Source organism: Amblyraja radiata, chromosome 20, assembly GCF_010909765.2.
Source record: "Amblyraja radiata isolate CabotCenter1 chromosome 20, sAmbRad1.1.pri, whole genome shotgun sequence".
Lineage (NCBI taxonomy): Eukaryota > Metazoa > Chordata > Chondrichthyes > Rajiformes > Rajidae > Amblyraja > Amblyraja radiata.
In genome coordinates this window covers 34,184,345-34,203,113 of record NC_045975.1, presented here as the reverse complement: position 1 = coordinate 34,203,113, position 18,769 = coordinate 34,184,345, and the positions used below count along the sequence as shown (strand labels likewise).

Below are 18,769 nucleotides of genomic sequence, written 5' to 3'. Positions count from 1 at the left end.
GGGGAATAAAGTTTACAATGGGGACCAAGATGATCGTACATCAAGTGTACTGCCAGACAAAATGCTGAAAACACACAAAAATAATTTAAGAGGAAAATGGATGCTGCAATGTGGAGATTATGAGGTTTACCAGAGAGCTTGAGGTCGCAATATAAATATCTGCAATAAATGGGGTTACCGCAATAATCCGACAAGTGGAATACTACAGATCATAGCAAAATGCCACAATGTTCTCCTATTTGTGCAGTACTAAAAGTAAATGGCGATTTTAAAATTAAAAACTTGAAGTCTTAAACTGACCTAACTATTTGATATGGTTTACTGAATTTATTATGAGTTTGTTGCTGTAGCTTAATTCTATTATCATTTATGACTCATAAGCCATGTACTAATGATTTCTTCAGAAATTTTTGAGAAGTAACAGTGGCTTGAATGTTTCACTGCTAGAAATTCTATGGATCAAAAGCAAGTTATTATCCTGGTTAATTCTAGCATAAGATTTACAATAATGCGTCAGAAATCAGGCAGACTACTCTAGGTTTATCATTAAAACACAAGATTAAAAAAAACAAATAAATTGATACATAAGAGAAATATCAATTACATTTCAAATTGAGAGATTCTTCAGAAAGGTTCTAACATGCTAAAAACTGTTAGGCGTTAACATATAAATTCTCGTACTTTCTGTTCTGATTTCAGAATTTCAGCTTGCGTATGCCTTTTAATTATTCTTAATTCTTCTCAATGAAAAGATACATTCATATAGAATCAGTCCTTTCATATTGTAAATAGTTCAACTTAAAATATATTCCGTGGAACTGTTTGAGTATTCCACGGGTAGCGGTATTTGAACATAGAGCAACAAATGCTGCTTAATTCAAATGTAGCTCTTCGTATTTACAGTTGGTTACTGTACTATCATTTCACTTCATATACAAGACTGAATATGGTCACTTATGTCCACAAGAGAGATATTTGTCTCATTAAATAAATGTAATAAAAATCTCTCTGTTGGACATACGTGTACTAAATGAGCTTAGCCAATATCAATCCAAAATCTAATGGCTTAAAGTCCGTGGCACATAATTTGCCATTGCCAACCATCTCACTCAAACATTTTTTTACGGTAGTTTATTCCAATTATCTGGAAAATTCAATTATTTTAAGCATAAGAAAGCACAGTCCTGAAGTAAACTTGTAGTTCAGGAAATCGAGATGTTATATCACTGGAGCTAAATTTAGATTTTAGTTTTAGTAAATGTATTGTTTATAGACCATATTTCTTGACTAATACAGCGCTTTATTCTATATTTGGTTTGTTCTATACTTTTCCTTCAATTTCCATTGGTGGCAAAGCATACAAAATATTTTCGTCTTGATAACATGAGCAACAAAGGGAATTTTAGATTTTCTCTAAAATATGAACATATCTACTGAAAAATTCAATGAAGCTTTGTGAAATTACTAATATCTGAATTGTCACATACACAACAGTTTGCTTGTAAAACAATCAGTCATAAAAGTCTTACCAAAAAAAGCTGAAAAATATTCAATTTCCACCTGACCTTTTCCTGTTACACGATCAAATGAGAACCTACTTCATAAAAACATATTGTAAATGCTATCAATATTAATTTGGAACCAAGAGCCATAATTGTCACTCCTGAGATAATAAAAAATCCAGGAATAAAATTCCTTCATATTTGGTGGAATATTGTTGAAATTTGAACTAGAGCTTTATTGAAACTTTAATTTTTAATAAAAATTTAGGAACCATAATTGGAGGCATCCAGGAAAAATTGTGCAATCGGAAAAATGTAGAAAAAAACCCCCTATCATTTATATAATATAAAACCACAAAACTAGATTATTTTTTTTGCATCCTCTTAAAGTGGGTGTTACTTGTAGACCAAGACAATGCATTAGGAGGTACACAAAAATGCTGGAGAAACTCAGCGGGTGAGCAGCATCTATGGAGCGAAGGAAATAGGCAACGTTTCGGGCCAAAACCCCATGCTTTAGGAGTTCACCACACGACATTTCTACAACTGATCGGATTCATAGCTGCAACATCAGTTTCTCAATATAACAAACAGCTAAATCATTCATTTAGATTGTGGGCTAAGTGATTCAGATGTGCTAATGGCATAAAGAGAACTTAAATTGTTAAGTGTTCCAATATGTTTTTGGAAAATTAATAAATTGTAATTCAACATTCAGAATAATGACAGTATCCAGATAATTTTCTTGATGAATGTATTATCCTTATGATGTCCTCCCATTAAATGGAAATGGAATACAAGCTCAATTGAGATGTTTGATTAAACCGAGCCAAATCTCGGCACTTATCGACTCAGTTTAGATATACTTTTATAGATAAAAGTAAATTAATTCACAGCAAGTTTAAGCATTAAAACATAATCTATCATCTACATTTCTTACAAAAGATCATAGAATATTCAATTCATAGTATTTATGACATTCTTAAGCAATATTTGGCATTAAAAAAATAAAAACATTGGCATACAAAAAATAAATATTCTAGTTTAGATTAGTTCCGAAAAAGAAATATATTCCAATTTTGGTTCCAGTTCTGAATAACATCAATAATTTAATTTATTGTGTCAATTTGCTCTATCTTTCTGCTACTACAGTGAAAAGCATCCCTTTTACTCCAGATTTCTGTTATACAGATCTTGCCTCACCATTTCCCCCCTACTCACCTGCAGACACCAATAATAATAATAATAATAATAATAATATATTTTATTGTCATTGCACGTCAGTGCAACGAGATTTAGTATGCAGCTTCCAACCGATGTAAAAGAAGAGTAAAATAAATAAATAGCTGTGTGACGTGACCATCCGAGGGAGACAGTCCAGGGGGGATGGGGGGCACTCAGCAGGGCCGGTTCAGAGGCGCTATAGCTCTGGGAATAAAGTTGTTTCTGAGTCTGGAGGTTCGGGCGTAGAAGGCCTTGTAACGTCAGCCGGAGGGAAGTAGTTCGAACAGTCCGTTACAAGGGACTGTAACTACAATTACTTGCAATGAATATACCATCCGTCGCCCTCACATTTTATAGAGACCATTATTCGTATTTGAAGCATTTCCTACAAACATTCTTCTAGCCCATGCCATTGGAAGACAATAAAGAGAAGTCCTGGAAAATGTTGCCTTCTTTAATCTAGGGAAATTAAACCAATTTACTTTATTTCAGCATACCCGCTTGTTAAGATGACATAAATCAACAGAAGTAGGAGACCAAACCGGGAGTTAGATTGCTGGATATTCTTGCTGAATTTTATCGGTTGTTAAATTTCACATTCAATTACACTAATTAAGGGTAAAACTAATGGTTTTATAAATGCAGCTGTATCTTCTTTGATAAGCCCTTGGAAAAGAAGGAAGATTATTGATCCAGTTAGATAATTCGGCAAGCAGCGAGGAGTAGAAGGATCGTGGACAAGTAATTAAATTGGCAGGATATGATTAGTGGTGCCCCATAGGGATAAACGTTGGGGCCTCAACTACTTGCAATATGAAGGGCTTAGATGAAGTCAACCACATATCCAATTTTATTAATGAGCAGAACCAAGCAGCATTTAAAAAATATATTAATATGTTGTGAACAGAAAAAATAATGTTTAAATGGATTTCAAAAGGTCACACAGTTGGATTCTAAACAGGATAACCAGTATACTTGCTGAATAGTGAAAAACTCTAAAGACTGTAATTGTCCAAAGTGAGTTGGAAATCTTAATGCAGAGATTATTGAAACATCAGGGACACCCAGAAAATAACCAGAAGAGCTGATGCAACTAAATGAGAAGAATAAGGAACCATGTTGTACCTATTACATAGCGTGCTTGTTAGAGTGCTGTATTCAAATATGGACATCATAAAGACATACTGGCTTGCAGGGGGTATAATGTAGACTCACCAGAAAACAACTGAATTCTAAAGGGGCTGTCCCACGGGCGACTTAATTGGCGAGTTTAGAAGAGTTTGAAAAAATGACGTGTTTGAAAAACACATCAGAGTTTGAAAAAATGACCTCCTTCGACTATGTTGAAGACCAGCTTCGACTAGCTACGACTAACTTCAAGAAAATTGGACGCCGAATAGTGGAGAGTGAAGACGACCTCCTTCGACCTCCCTTCGACTATGATGAAGACTATCTATGACTACCTTCGACTACCCTTGATTACCTACGACCAACATGCCGACCTACTACGACTAAACCTACGAGGAAAAAAAAGTAGCGATTTTTTCCATGGCAACCTTTTTTTACTCGCGGGTATTTTTTAACATATTGAAAAAAATGCCGCGACCTAGCTGAGGCCTCGAGTACGTGGAGATCACTCTCGAGCATGAAGGAGAGTTCCTAAGACCTCCTTCGACCTCATGTCGACCATGCTGCGAGTATGAGTCGAGGGTAAACTCGCCAGAACTCACGGATTAGGTCGCCCAAGTGGGACAGGCCCTTAAAGCATAAATTTTGAAAGTATTACCTAGACATAGTAGAAAATGTCTGAATTTAAACATTGAGGGATTTGATTTGCTTTATTTTCAAAATTTTGGGGAAACTGATTGAGAGAAACTACGACCATGAAATAGGGTGTCAAGTATATTAAATCCCATTGTTCAGGATTAATGTTCAAAAATACATCCAATACATACTAGAAATTTGGAACGTCCTTCTAAAAATGAATGTTTATCTCGTCATTGCTAATTTGAAATATTAGTGTAATAGATTTTCATTATTGAATGTCAATTGCTAATTTGATTAGAAGAGTAAAGATATTTGTTATCTAAATGCATTACAGGGTATAAATGCATAGTTAGTACAAGTAGTTAGATCACAGATCACCTAAGCCTGAGGGACTAAATAGCTTTGTTTTCTGATCCTATGGAGGCAAGTTCAAAGTAAGTCACATTTACTAAGTAGTGTGTATAAAAAATAATCAGAAGCTTAGATAATGATCATCTTTGTGACTATTTGTAATATTTTGAGCATGTATATGGTAAAATAAGTCTCTTCCCTGTAGCAGACTTCCAATTTTAAGGAGGGTTTCCCACTGTTTCCTCTCACCAACATTAACTTTTTATCTTATTTTTAAAGCTAAGCGCCTTGATATGTTTTCCCAGTTATTGATTTCTACTCTAACCATGGTATGTATAGGTGGAATTATATGACTTATTTTACCAAGTTATTATTTACCTAAATAGAAGGCAGATGATGCATCTATTTGTGCAAATCAAAGTATATCATTTGCTCATGAACCTTTAATTTAATTACCACAACAAATAAAAACGGGTTATCATCCTCAAGTAGTAAAAAAAAAACAACTTTATTTTTCTTCTGTTCAGCTTCGTGCTTCAAATAATCATTGTGACCTCTTTACATCAGTGAGCTTCTACTTCATCGCAGATGATTAACTATAGAAAGAAGGGTCAAGTACAATTGAAAGTTGGATTTCACAATGTTACCCACCCCCAACAATGTCTGGAATCAGAAGATGGTGTGGAGTAGTTCAAGTTCACATGTCCATTCTAACAAATGGAGATTCAGAAATGCAGACTAAGAGGCTACAAAATGAATAAATGTATAAACACATGACAGAAAAAAAATTGTGTTACCAGTAAAATTTCTATATCATCTTGAGATACATTCAATATTTCAGAGGTTAATGTGTTGAATTACTACTTGGCTTGCAGCAGCAACACTTTCTGCCAGCAGAAAACAAATGTTCTGCCAGAAGCCGGCAATTTAAATGCATTAATAATGCACAATGAGTAAATCATGCTCACTTCAGTGACCATGTTTCCCAGCTTTTGGTTAAGTGCAATCAATAAGAAGCATATCCAGCAGCAAACTATGAAAATCAAGTGTATCCCTATTATGCTTTATCATTTACTGCGATATGCCGCACCTAACATTTTCTGGGGATGGTGCAAAGGCCGAGACAATCTGAATGTTCTTACAGATAACATGATCTTCAAATTTACCACATATCTAATGCTCAAGTAATCAGTTACTAAGACAGTTTTTGGCCAGAACTACTACAAATGAAATGGTGGGAAAAATTCTGGTTAGAATCACAAACGTGCTGCTAATAATATAATTGTAATTTCTAGTTAGTAACCATTTGTGTAACATCTCGTTGAGTAAGGCTCTCTTCCTCAGAAGTAATTTCATCACCCAATATGAGTCAAATTGCACAAATAAAGAACAAATTTCCATACACTTTATTTTGTAGTAGTAATCTCATCAGCTGTTTTGTAGTATATGTACTGAATGAATAAATTAAATAAATATACACTGCTTTGCCATGGTGGTGGGTATCAGGACAAATGGATTAGCAGATTAATTTGAAGCCAATTAGACAATAGGCAATAGGTGCAGGAGTAGGCCATTTGGCCCTTCAAGCCAGCACCGCCATTCAATGTGATCATGGCTGATCATTTATTCAAATAATTATATTATGATGGGAACAAACTGAAATGGATTGAAATTTCAGGTTGTCATTTCCTGGTAGAATCAATTGATTTAGGGTTGTTTGACATTATTGATGTGGACAATACAAACATTTCCTCCTTTTTTGGTGAGCGTGCACATCCATCAACACCAGCTTCCATCTTCTCTCCTTCTTCAGTATTAGCCCCATGATTTCCACTGTGAAACCCACACAAAACTTCTGCTATTTGGGAGCATCTTCAGGTTTGTCCCGGACTCCCAAAATGTAACGAATCTTTTTTCTGCTGTCACTGCATTTGCTGTTTACCATGGCATAAAATGCCTTGTCCGTCACGTATGCAAACTTCAGCTGGACATATGCTGCAAAATACAAAATGAACAAACATTAGTTTGATGGATAATCTAGAATAGGATTAATTAAACAAGACACTTCAGTCTTGACATTGTATCGAGAGTGGATCCAGGCATCCCAAGAACTGGACTAAGTATGAACAAAGTTGTATTACATAATCTTCATATTTGATCTATCCAGGCATTATAGGGAAGCAAGGATGTCATAGATGGGGTTAAAATATATCCAAAGCTTCCACTGTACACTCACCCGGATAACCTCCCAGAGTTTTTGGTTTGCAAAGTTAAAAAATAACATTTTAGTAAACCATTCAAACAATTCTGAAATAATACACTATTTCCTTGAAATTGGATTGAACCAACATTTATCATCTGAAACATCATTGTGTTGCATACTAGTGCCAAATTGGGTGCTCCTCAAAAAAACAAGTGTGTGATTATGTTAAATGTGCAAAAAATGAGTTTCACAGTTCAACATAGCTCCTAACACTCAACTGCACAGCAAATAGAGTAGGGCATGCTCTCTATGGCAGGCGAGCAATAACAAAGGCTGTACAGCTGAAACAGAGCAGAGGGAGGGGTAAAAGCTTTGTACACGCCAGATCATGTCTTACTACCTTGATCGTTTTTTTGAGGAGATGATGAAGTTGATCGATGAGGGCAGGGCTATGGATGTTACCTACAAACATTTTTAGAAGGCATTGACAAAGTCCACTCCAAAACCAGCAACCCTATCCTAATGCACAGCACTGCTCTAGAGGAGGTAGCAACATTCACATACCTAGGCAGTGTAGTGGACATCACCGGAGGGGCAGAGGCAGACATAAAAAGTAGAATCAATAAGGCTAGGGTGGAGTTTAACATGCTCAGGAAGATCTGGAGCTCAAAACACATCTCAATCAACACCAAAATATGCATCTTTAACTCAAATGTGAAACAGGTGATGCTGTATGGATCAGAGACATGGAAAACAAAACACGCTACAAACTGGCTGCAAACATTTATTAGCACCTGCCTTAGGAGAATACTCCACATCAGGGGAAAAAAACAAGTCAGGAGCCCATTGACTTACAAATTCGAAGGAGAAAATGGAGTTGGATTGGACACACCCTCAGAAATCTGCCACAAACATCACCCGGCAAGCCCTGAAATGGAACCCCCAAGGAAAAAGGAAAAGAGGTCGCCCCAGGAACAGGTGATGAGGTGCCCAGACAGAAATGTCTGAGTGGGCTCAACTGGGGAGATCTCGAAAGAACTGCCTACAACCGAGTGAGGTGGAGGACATTTGTCAATGGCTTATGCTCTCTAGAGGAGCAAAGGGCTTAAGAAGATTTGACAAAGTCCCCCATGGTGCGCTGATCCAGAAGATTAAGATGTAGGGATTAATAGCGGCTTATTTGTATGGATTCAGAACTGATTTACCAATAAAAAACAGAGGATTGTGGTGACAGGTCAACATTCAGGCTGGAGGTCTGTCACCAGTGGAGTTCTGCAGGGAACTGTTGTTTGTGATATACATATAAATGACTTGGATGTAAATGTAATGTAAATGGGTAAATAATGTAAATGTGATCTAAATGGGCTGGTAAGTAAGTTTGCTGTAGGCAAAACATCTCAGCATATTCTAATGATAATGTTTACAATTGAGTAGTGCAAAGGGAATGCAGGGATTACAAAATGTTGTTTGTGGTATGTGCTGAATTTCATTAAGTCCCCATTCATGAGGTTGTTTGCATCTTGGTGGTCCCTATGCCCGCGAGGAGAATTGTTATCTGCAGCCTGGTGAGGCACTTCACTTGAGGGCTCATCTCCCCTTTTCCTATTTTCCTACCTTTTCTTCATTCCTTTAGCCTAACTGGAGATGAGAGACATTTTTATTTGACTACATTTAACTGCTTCAACCCAGTGAAGGAGATAAAGAGAATAGTTTGCCCTTGGTGCGGTGCGAGCGGAGGATGGTGTAGGAGATGTGGAATAAATAAGAGATCGTGCGTGTGGGTGTCTGTGTACGTACGCAGCAATGAATGCACGTATGTACACGTGTACGAATGTGTGTACGTATATACGCACGTGACATGAAGCAAGCGTGTGTGTGTGTATATATATATTTAATATTTTTAATAGTGTTCTGCTCACCTCTTCGTATCTTGCAAGGTCATGCAATAGCTTGACACATTTCACCTTTGAGCAGGGGTTGTTATTCCTGACAATGCAAATAACTTTCTGCAAGACTTTAAAGGACTTTAAACCTAATGTATTTCAGATATGAATACATTCTCTGCTGTTTAACACAGAACAGTACAGCACAGGAACAAGCCCTTCGGTACCCAATGTTTGGGCCGAACAAGATGCCAAGATTAACTCTTACCTGCCTACACATAATCCATATCTCTCGATTCCCTGCGTGTCCATCTGCCTATCTAAAAGTCTCTTAAATGCCACTATTATAACTGCCTCCTCCACCACGCCTGTTTCCAACGGGAGCGGTGACGGACGCACCACACATCTCTGTCGTCCAGTTTCTGTGGACTTCAACCGCTGGAAGTATAGGATTTCGGTGTGTGTGCTTTATCATTATTCCTTACAATGCTATATACGACAGTGATCGCAACTTCTACTGAAGTGTGGATGGCCGTTGGCTCACTAGAAGCTCATTCGCCCTCTGACAGGTCTTGTTTTTTGTCCTGCTGAGGGTCCACAGCCCCCTCCTCACCTGGCAAACCAGGTGGGGGAGACGGTTTTGTCGCCGACTATCCGACCATGGAGCAGGCAGCACGGGATTACATGGTACCCGTGGCGGGGGGAACTTAACCCGACCTGGCCTGACCTGAAATGTATTGCAGTAAATAAAAGATAGATGGCCTTAAGAGGCTGTGCAACCCAGGGTAATTAGAATTGTACAGGTCTTTGATCAGACCATTCATGTGTTGTTTGAGTCTCTTGAGGAAATATAAACTTCCTTTCATTGGTGATTTACAATATTCCTGGCATGAAGCAGATTCCCAATGAGGAGAGTTTTAAGTTGGTTGGCCCTTTATTTGCAGAAGTTTATAATAATGAAAGGTGAATGAAAAGTGATCTCATTTAAACATACAAGTTGCTGACTGGGATTCACAGAGTAGATGCTGAAGGAGTGGTTCCTCTTCCTGGAGAGTTTAGAACATGGAGATGTAGACAAGATTCAGAATAGAGATGTGGTAACATTTCTGTGTGGTTTGTAAATCATTACACTTCTCCACTCCATAGGCTGCAGTTACCTAGTCATTGTATATATTTATGGTAGGATTCATATCTTTTTGGATACTACATGATTCAAGGAAATCATTATTGGTATATTATTTATTTTTGTGGCACAGTGATGCAACTGGTAGAGCTGCTGCCTCACAGCGCCAGAGATCCGGGTTTGATCCTCAGGTGTTGTCTACCTGGAGTTTACACATTCTCCCACTGACCACGTAGGTTTCCTCCGGATGCTCTAATTTCCTCCCACATCCCAAAGACGCGTGGGTTTGTACGTTGATTGGTATCTGAAAATTATCCCTAGTGTGTAGGGAGTGGGTGTGAGAGTGGGATAACATAGAACGAATGTGAAGGTGAAATCTATGGTCGGCATGGACATGATGGGGTGAAGGGCCCGTTTTCCTGCTATATCTCTAAGCCTAAAACTAATTGTCACGTGTATGGAGGTGCAGTGAAAAGTTTTGTTTGTGTGCCAGCCATTCAAATAATATTATACATCAATCAATCAAACCATACACAAGTAAACAGGTAGTACAAATAGAAAAAAAGACCAGTGTGCAATATAGTGCTATCACATTATAGTGTTACAATTACACAAAAAGTGCAGATAAAATAAGTGCAAGGTCGGCACTGAGATAGGTTGGAAGATTGGGACGACACCCTATCTTATGGAAGGACCATTCAGTAGTTTGATAACAAGTTGGGCTGAGGATCAAACTATTATCAGATGGAATTGATATGGAACAACAGTCTTGACAGACCACATTGTTCTATTTCATATGTTTTAAAATCCTGCTCTAATTAATTGGACCTTTTTTGTAAAATCCAAGTCACAGAATCATCAATCCAAATCCTTTCACTAAATTAAAATCAATCACTTGCGGGAAAGTTCTTGAGTTCAACTCAATCACTTGAATTCTTGACTCACTTGTCCATTATGTTCAATTGTCATTTGATTAAAAAAAAAAAACATTTGTAATTCAAACTACTCAAAACTGAGGGGCACGTATATGTAAACTATATCAATAACATTTTGCGAGCCTGGAATGAGAATTGCACACATAATATTTATGAAGATACTGAAATCCTACTGTTAAATTTTTCATCCATTGTTACTTTTCTTACTCTTACTGAGGGTAAATACAATTTTCCACTTCCTGTGGCATGTATTATTATATTATGGTGACACACAATGGCATTATTTAAAGTAGAAGTAGTCAGAAAATGCTGTTGGGGCAGGTACGAATCTTGGAATCTCTGGGACTTTGAGGTCCTGCTCTAAGGTTTTACTGCAGGACTTCGTCATTTTCTTATTCCATTATTTACAATCCCTGCCATAACATGCAGTAGGAGACCAGAGACAGTAACTGGGAAAGATTATGGCTTCATAGGTGGAGTTGAAGTCTATCAATCAGAAAGGCATGTTCCGTTGATCATGAAGAAAGGCAGCAGTATAAATCAGGTTCTCAAATGACTGTAATCCTCCTGCTGCTGTAAAAATGGTGGTCAGTGCATATGTTGCTTTTTGGAGATGTATTCTGAAACTTATCCCATTCATTATGGGCATAATGGTCTACATTGAAAGGCCAGAAATATAATACCAGTACCAAATGTTGAACTAACACCAAGCCATTTTAACGTATTAAATTTTATTTTTAAATGGATGGGCAAAGATCAGCAGATGTGCTTTCTAGAAATACCTTTTCAATTTTTGGGACCAAATATTAGACAGCTAAATACACTGAAAATGTCTCTTAGCTGCTTCATTTATCCTTGTTGCTTCAATATACAAATGACCATGATTAAAATTTGAAGTGAATGAGGTGTAGTGTACCTTTGATTGCATCCAGAACATCAGGGTCAAGAGCTGGTCTGGACATGTTGAACCCACTGTTTTTCCCTTTGCCTCGAGCACAATGTGAAGCCAGGTGTTGCTCAGTGTAAAAGTATTCCAGCAGAGCTCTTGTAAGTTTGCTTGGGTCACTCCTCTCAGCAGGACTGATGAAATTTAAATTAAGGCAACTGACTGATATCCCAGGGCCAGACTGTGCACCTTCCTTGTAATACAAGCAATAAGAAAAATTATAGTATTTAAAAGCCAAAACATATACTTATTCACAGAATTCTGAGTAATAGAGAGATACAATCTAATAAAATTGCCCACCATCAACCACCCATTTACCCCGATCCTATAATAATCCCATGTTATGTTATAGCAATTAGAAAGTTTGAGCATTTTTACCTCTATATGGAATCCCTTAATTATTTTGCCTACTATTTAAATCTAACTATTTGCGATCTGCTTTACACAGGTTTTTGTCCTTCTCCTCTTTCCTCCTTGAACCACACCTTCCAAAAAAAGTATCATACAAAATATATGGTCCCATAGGCACCATGCATCCATCTCCTTCTTGGTACCTTGCTTAAAAGAACATTATTCACATATGGCCCAAGAGGGCATGTTATACCAGGTTCTTCAATTAGCAGAACCTTTCTCTGCTCCCATCAACTTGCTTCAGCAATAAATGCCCAACAAAATCATTAGTGTCCACTTGTGGTAATATACTGGGAGGTACACAGTGCCCTCCATAATGTTTGGGACAAAGACCCATCATTTATTTATTTCCCTCTGTACTCCACAATTTGAGATTTGTAATAGAAAAACTCCTTTGGTGCTTTAAAAGTATGTTTGGGAGCATTGTCTTGTTGTAGAATAAAAATGTATAAAAATGGCCTTTAATAAAATCTGACAATGTGCACTTTAACCACATGTGATCTTTTTCTATTACACATCTCAAATTGTGGAGTACAGAGGTAAATAATAAATGATGGGTCTTTGTCCCAAACATTAGAAACGTTCTAATTTGGCTCTTTTTTCTATTCTTCACAAGCTTATGCCTTTGATATAGTGTTGGCATTCTTTCTTGCAACCATGGCAATCCATGTGGCAATTTTAGCAGCAAATCCGGTGTCCCAGCTGAAAATCATCTACTAAAGTCCCAAAACTGAAACTTATTAGTTAACATGCCTTGGTAGAATATTAACGGTACAATCATTTCGTGATAGCTATTTCCTCTGCAGACAATGCAACATTCATTTGAATTTAATATGGCTTGACATTTTAAAGTGAAAGCTTTTAAAATACTTTCCAATAATGTTCAAGAGACCCAGATCTACTATATCTAAGGTATTTAAATCATAGAATCAAAAAGTACAAAAGACATCCAATTCCATCATAAAGTTGTCTGTTCTTTTGGAGTGATAGAATCATGTAGCACCAAAATAATTCCTTTGGCTCAACTCATCCATGCAGACCAAGATGTCCCATCTAAGCTAGTCCCATTTGCCAGAGCCTGACCCATATTACTCTAAACCTTTCCTATCCATGCACCTGTCCAAATGTTTTTTTAATCTGTTCAGTGCCACCCCCCGAGTATACTCGGGTCATGGCCAATAGTGAAAAAAAAAACTTGGCAGTAAACAGGTTCAATGTTGTTATTGTACCTGGCTCAGCTACTTCTCTTGATAATTCGTTCCATATATCAACTACCCTCTGTGTGGAAAAGTTGACCCTCAGGTCCCTATTAAATCCTTCCCATCTCATCTTAAATCTATCTCCTCTAGTGCTCGATTCGACCTACTATTGTCCACATGACTTTATACACCTCTATAAGATCATGCTGCTGCCTACTAATACTCCAAGGAATAAAGTCCTAACCTGCCGAACCCTTCTTATAACTCATGCCCTTGAGTCCTGGCATCATGCTCGTAAATCTGCTCTGTACTCTTTCCAGATTAAAGGCACCTTTCTTAAAGCAAGGTGACCAAAATTGATCATAATACTCCAAGAGCAGACTCACCAAAATCTTGTATAACTGTGAAATAATGTCCCAACTTCTACACTCAATTCCGTGACTGATGAAGGCCAGCCTGCGAAAAGACTTCTTCACCACCCTATCTGCCTGCAACATCACTTTCAGGGAACTATACACTTGTACTCACAGATACCTCTGCTCTACAACACTCCCAAAGCTCTCTCGTTCACTCTGAAGGCCCTGCCATGATTGGACTTCCCAAAATACAACAACTCACACTGATCTAAATTAACCATTCCTAGTCCAAGCTGATCAAGATTCCTTTGTAAATATTGATAACCATTTTCAGTCTACGCTCCAACCTCGTTTAGTGCCATCTGCAAATTTACATTTTCATCTAAATTGTTGCGATAGATGACAAAGAGCAATGGGCCCAGCACTGATCCCCGAGGCACACCACTAGTTAAAGGTCTCGATTATGAAAAATAACTTTCCACCACCACTCTCTTTATTTCTTTATCCAATCATTAAGCAAATTCTGTATCCAGTTAGCTAGCTCTCCCTGGATCTCAAGCGATCTGACATCGAGGTTAAGGAGCCATTAGGAGGTAGTGGCCATAATATGATCAAGTTTAATCTACAATTGGAGAGGAAGAAGGGTAAATCAGAGATGTCAGTGTTACAGTTGAATAAAGGAGCCATGAAGGAGGAGCTGGCCAAAGTTGACTGGAAAGATACCCTAGGAGGGATGACAGTGGAACAATAATGGCAGGTATTTCTGGGAATAATACAGAAGGTGCAGGATCAGTTCATTCCAAAGAGGAAGAAAGATTCCAAGGGGAGTAAGGGGCGACCGTGAATGACAAGGGACGTCAGGGACAGTATAAAAATAAAAGAAAAGAAGTACGACGTAGCAAAGATGAGAGGGAAGCAAGAGGATTGGGTAATGTTTAAAGAACAACAGAAGATAACTAAAAAGGCAATACGGGGAGAAAAGATGAGGTACGAAGGTAAGCTAGCCAAGAATATAAAGGAGGATAGTAAAAGCTTCTTTAGGTATGTGAAGAGGAAAAAATTAGTTAAGACCAAAGTTGGACCCTTGAAGACTGAAAAAGGTGAATTTATTATGTGGAACAAGGAAATGGTAGATGAGTTGAACAGGTACTTTGGATCCGTCTTCACTAAGGAGGACACAAAGAATCTATACTAGTGGCCAGAGGATCTGGGGTGATGGAGGAACTGAAGGAAATGCACATTAGGCAGGAAATGGTGTTGGGTAGACTGATGGGACTGAAGGCTGAAAAATCCCCAGGGCCTGATGATCTGCATCCCAGGGTACTTTAAGGAAGTGGCTCTAGAAATCTTGAATGCATTGGTGATAATTTTCCAATGTTCTATAGATTCAGGATCAGTTCCTGTGGATTGGAGGGTAGCTAATGTTATCCCACTTTTTAAGAAAGGCAGGAGAGAGAAAACAGGGATTTATAGACGATTTAGCCTGACATCGGTGGTGGGGAAGAGGCTGGAGTCAATTATAAAATTGAATTGAATTCCTTTATTGTCATTCAGACCTTACGAGATGAAATATCGGCACATTTGGATAGCAGTAACAGGATCGGTCCGAGTCAGCATGGATTTACAAAGGGGAAATCTTGCATGACTAATCTTCTGGAATTTTTTGAGGGTGTAACTAGGAACATGGACAACGGAGAGCCAGTGGATATAGTGTACCTGGACTTTCAGAAAGCATTTGATAAGGTCCCACATAGTAGATTAGTGGGCAAAATGAGGGCACATGGTATTGGGGGTAGAGTACTGACATGGATAGAAAATTGGTTGGCAGACAGGAAACAAAGAGTAGGGATTAACGGGTTCAAAATGGCAGGCAGTGGCTAGTGGGCTGGGACTGCAGCTATTTACAATATACATCAATGATTTAGATGAAGGGATTCAAAGTAACTAACAAATTTGCAGATGACACAAACCTGGGTGGCAGTTTGAACTGTGAGGAGGATGCTATGAGAATGCAGGTTGGGTGAGTGGGCAGATGCAGTTTAATGTGGATAAATGTGAGGTTATCCACTTTGGTAGCAAAAACAGGAAGGCAGATTACTATCTAAATGGTGTCAAGTTGGAAAAAGGGGAAGTACAACGGGATCTGGGGGTCCCTGTTCATCAGTCAATGAAAGTAAGCATGCAGGTACTGTAGGCAGTGAAGAAAGCGAATGGCATGTTGGCCTTTATAACAAGAGGTGTTGAGTAAAGGAGCAAAGAGGTCCTTCTGCAGTTGTATAGGGCGCTAGTGAGATCACACCTGGAGTATTGTGTGCAGTTTTGGTCCCCTAATTTGAGGAAGGACATTCTTGCTATTGAGGGAGTGCAGCGTAGGTTTACAAGGTTCATTCCTGGGATGGCAGGACTGTCATATGCTGAGAGAATAGAGCGGCTGGGCTTGTATACTCTTGTATACTCTGGAGTTTAGAAGGACGGAGACAAGGAAACACATTTTCTCACAGAGACTTGTGAGTCTGTGGAATTCTCTGCCTCAGAGGGCGGTGGAGGCGAGTTATTTGGTTACTTTCAAGAGAGAGCTAGATAGGGCTCTTAAAGATAGCGGAGTCAGGGATATGGGGAGAAGGCAGGAACGGGGTACTGATTGGGGATGATCAGCCATGATCACATTAAATGGCGGTGCTGGCTCGAAGGACCGAATGGCCTACTCCTGCACCTATTGTCTATTGCAAAACAGTCTACTATGCAGAGGTTTATAGAAGTCCATGTCCTGCACTCAATTTCTCCCAATCGTGAAATTAACTCACAAATAAATAAGCAATTCCTTTTTAAATGTTATGATTAAATTTACTCCACTATTTTCTTATAATCTTAATAAGTTGCAGAGCAAAATATTTTTCATCGTCACCATTCCTAAGCTCACATTGGCAGTGGTCCATTTGCAAATCACATTAAATTTATATCTCTGGTTACCATTCCTACAGTCGATAGAAACAGTTTTTCCATCTGAGCTCTGAAAACTCCTCCAATTTTAACACCTCTAATAAATTTCCTGTTCCCTTTTGCTGTTCGGAGGGAATAAATTATAGCTTCTAACACCTCTCTGCATAACCAAAGTCAGTCAGGTGGCCTTGATGTCTCTCACCAATTCACATGCATGCAAATACTGAAGATACTTAATTGCCACAGGCTTATTTTTTTCTTGGAAGACAATTTTATCTTTTGGGTTCACATGGTAATCACATATATGCCTCCTTGAAAACTTTCAAGTTGGTAAGCAGCAATTTTCATTTGATTCAGCCTCATTCAAGTAAAACTAGCCAATGTAAAGAATCTTTTTGTATCAAATGATGGTTCTTACCGATGGCTGGTTTTGCCGCATACGTTTACGAGCAGCTACTGCTTTCAGATTACGACAAATATCTTTGAAAGTTGAAGGCTGCAACCTGTGTTGGAGATGTGGTGGGTCCTGCATTGAAGGGCATTGGTACTGTGGAAGCTGATGCTGTGGTTGTGATGGTGGCGGTGGTGCTGGTAGTGGCAATGGCTGTAGATTTTCTTGCTGCCATAAAAATGTCTTCTGGTTAGGTTGTGGTTGCTGGGATTGTGGCAGTTGCTGTGGGGATGACTGCAGATTTTGTGATGATTGGTGAGGTGATTGTTGCTGGAGATGTGGTAACTGCTCTGCCGGCTGCTGCTGGAGATGTGGTAACTGTGGTGCCAGCTGCTGCTGGAGATGTGGTAACTGCTGTAGCGGCTGCTGCTGGAGATGTGGTAACTGTGGTGCCGGCTGCTGCTGGAGATGTGGTAACTGTGGTGCCGGCTGTTGCTGGAGATGTGGTAACTGCTGTGCCGGCTGCTGCTGGAGATGTGGTAACTGTGGTGCCGGCTGTTGCTGGAGATGTGGTAACTGTTGCACCGGCTGTTGCTGGAGATGTGGTGACTGCTGTGGTGACTGTTGCTGGAGATGTGGTAACTGCTGTGCCGGCTGTTGCTGCAGATGTGGTAACTGCTGTGCCGGCTGTTGCTGCAGATGTGGTAACTGCTGTGGTGACTGTTGCTGGAGATGTGGTAACTGCTGTGCCGGCTGTTGCTGCAGATGTGGTAACTGTTCCACCGGCTGCTGCTGGAGATGTGGTAACTGTGGTGCCGGCTGTTGCTGGAGATGTGGTAATTGTTGTGCCGGCTGTTGCTGCAGATGTAGCAACTTTTGTGCCGGCTGTTGCTGGAGATGTGGTAACTGTTGTGCCGGCTGCTGCTGGAGATGTGGTAATTGTTGTGCCGGCTGCTGCTGGAGATGTGGTAACTGTGGTGCCGGCTGTTGCTGGAGATGTGGTAACTGCTGTGGTGACTGTTTATGGAGATGCGGTAATTGGTTTGGATCTAATGGATGATGTTCAACCACTAAATGTTGCTGGCACTGACTGTTATTTTGTGGCACCTCAAGGAATTGTTCTTTGAGTTTTATCTGCTGATATTGGTGTTTTGATTGCTCAGGGTAAAATTGTTCATCCGCAATTTCATCACATTGTTCAACCTTAAGTTCTTGCTCAGAACACTTTTGTTGTGTCAGTTTAGGTTCTGGGCCCTGCTCAGTCACTGCTGGTTGTTGTTCTTCTGCATGTTGGGTTTCAAAAGGTTGTGGAAGGTGTAGCAGTGTTGGTGGATGATGAGGGTAGTAGTGTTGAACCTTATCCTTCATAGGTTGTTGTTTTTGGTCTGGTAGCACAGGTATCAAAGTGCTTATTTCTTCAGCTTCTGATTGCAAGAGGTGGAATCTGTAGTACTGGACAAGATTTTCCAGAAAGGCAAATGTAGCCATAGAAGGAACTTAAAAAAAAACATAGGTTAGCTGCATCTAATTCAATGAAC

The 18,769-nt window shown here is 39.1% G+C and overlaps 1 protein-coding gene across 4 annotated transcripts in view; it reads right to left on the bottom strand.

The window, feature by feature from the left end:
- prdm11 (PR/SET domain 11) overlaps positions 1–18,769 on the bottom strand; it is a 103,262-nt gene that overhangs the window by 9,995 nt on the left and 74,498 nt on the right. Inside the window, exons 8-10 of one of the 4 annotated variants that reach the window (XM_033039236.1) lie at positions 17,259–18,727; positions 11,905–12,127; positions 6,600–6,839 (exon numbers count right to left, since the gene is read on the bottom strand). The exons of the other annotated variants lie outside the window; for them this stretch is intronic. Of the exons in view, the coding sequence (XP_032895127.1) occupies positions 6,703–6,839; positions 11,905–12,127; positions 17,259–18,727 (1,829 nt within the window). The 3' untranslated portion in view covers positions 6,600–6,702. Of the gene's footprint in view, positions 1–6,599; positions 6,840–11,904; positions 12,128–17,258; positions 18,728–18,769 lie in introns of those variants that run through there. 4 annotated transcript variants of the gene reach the window in all.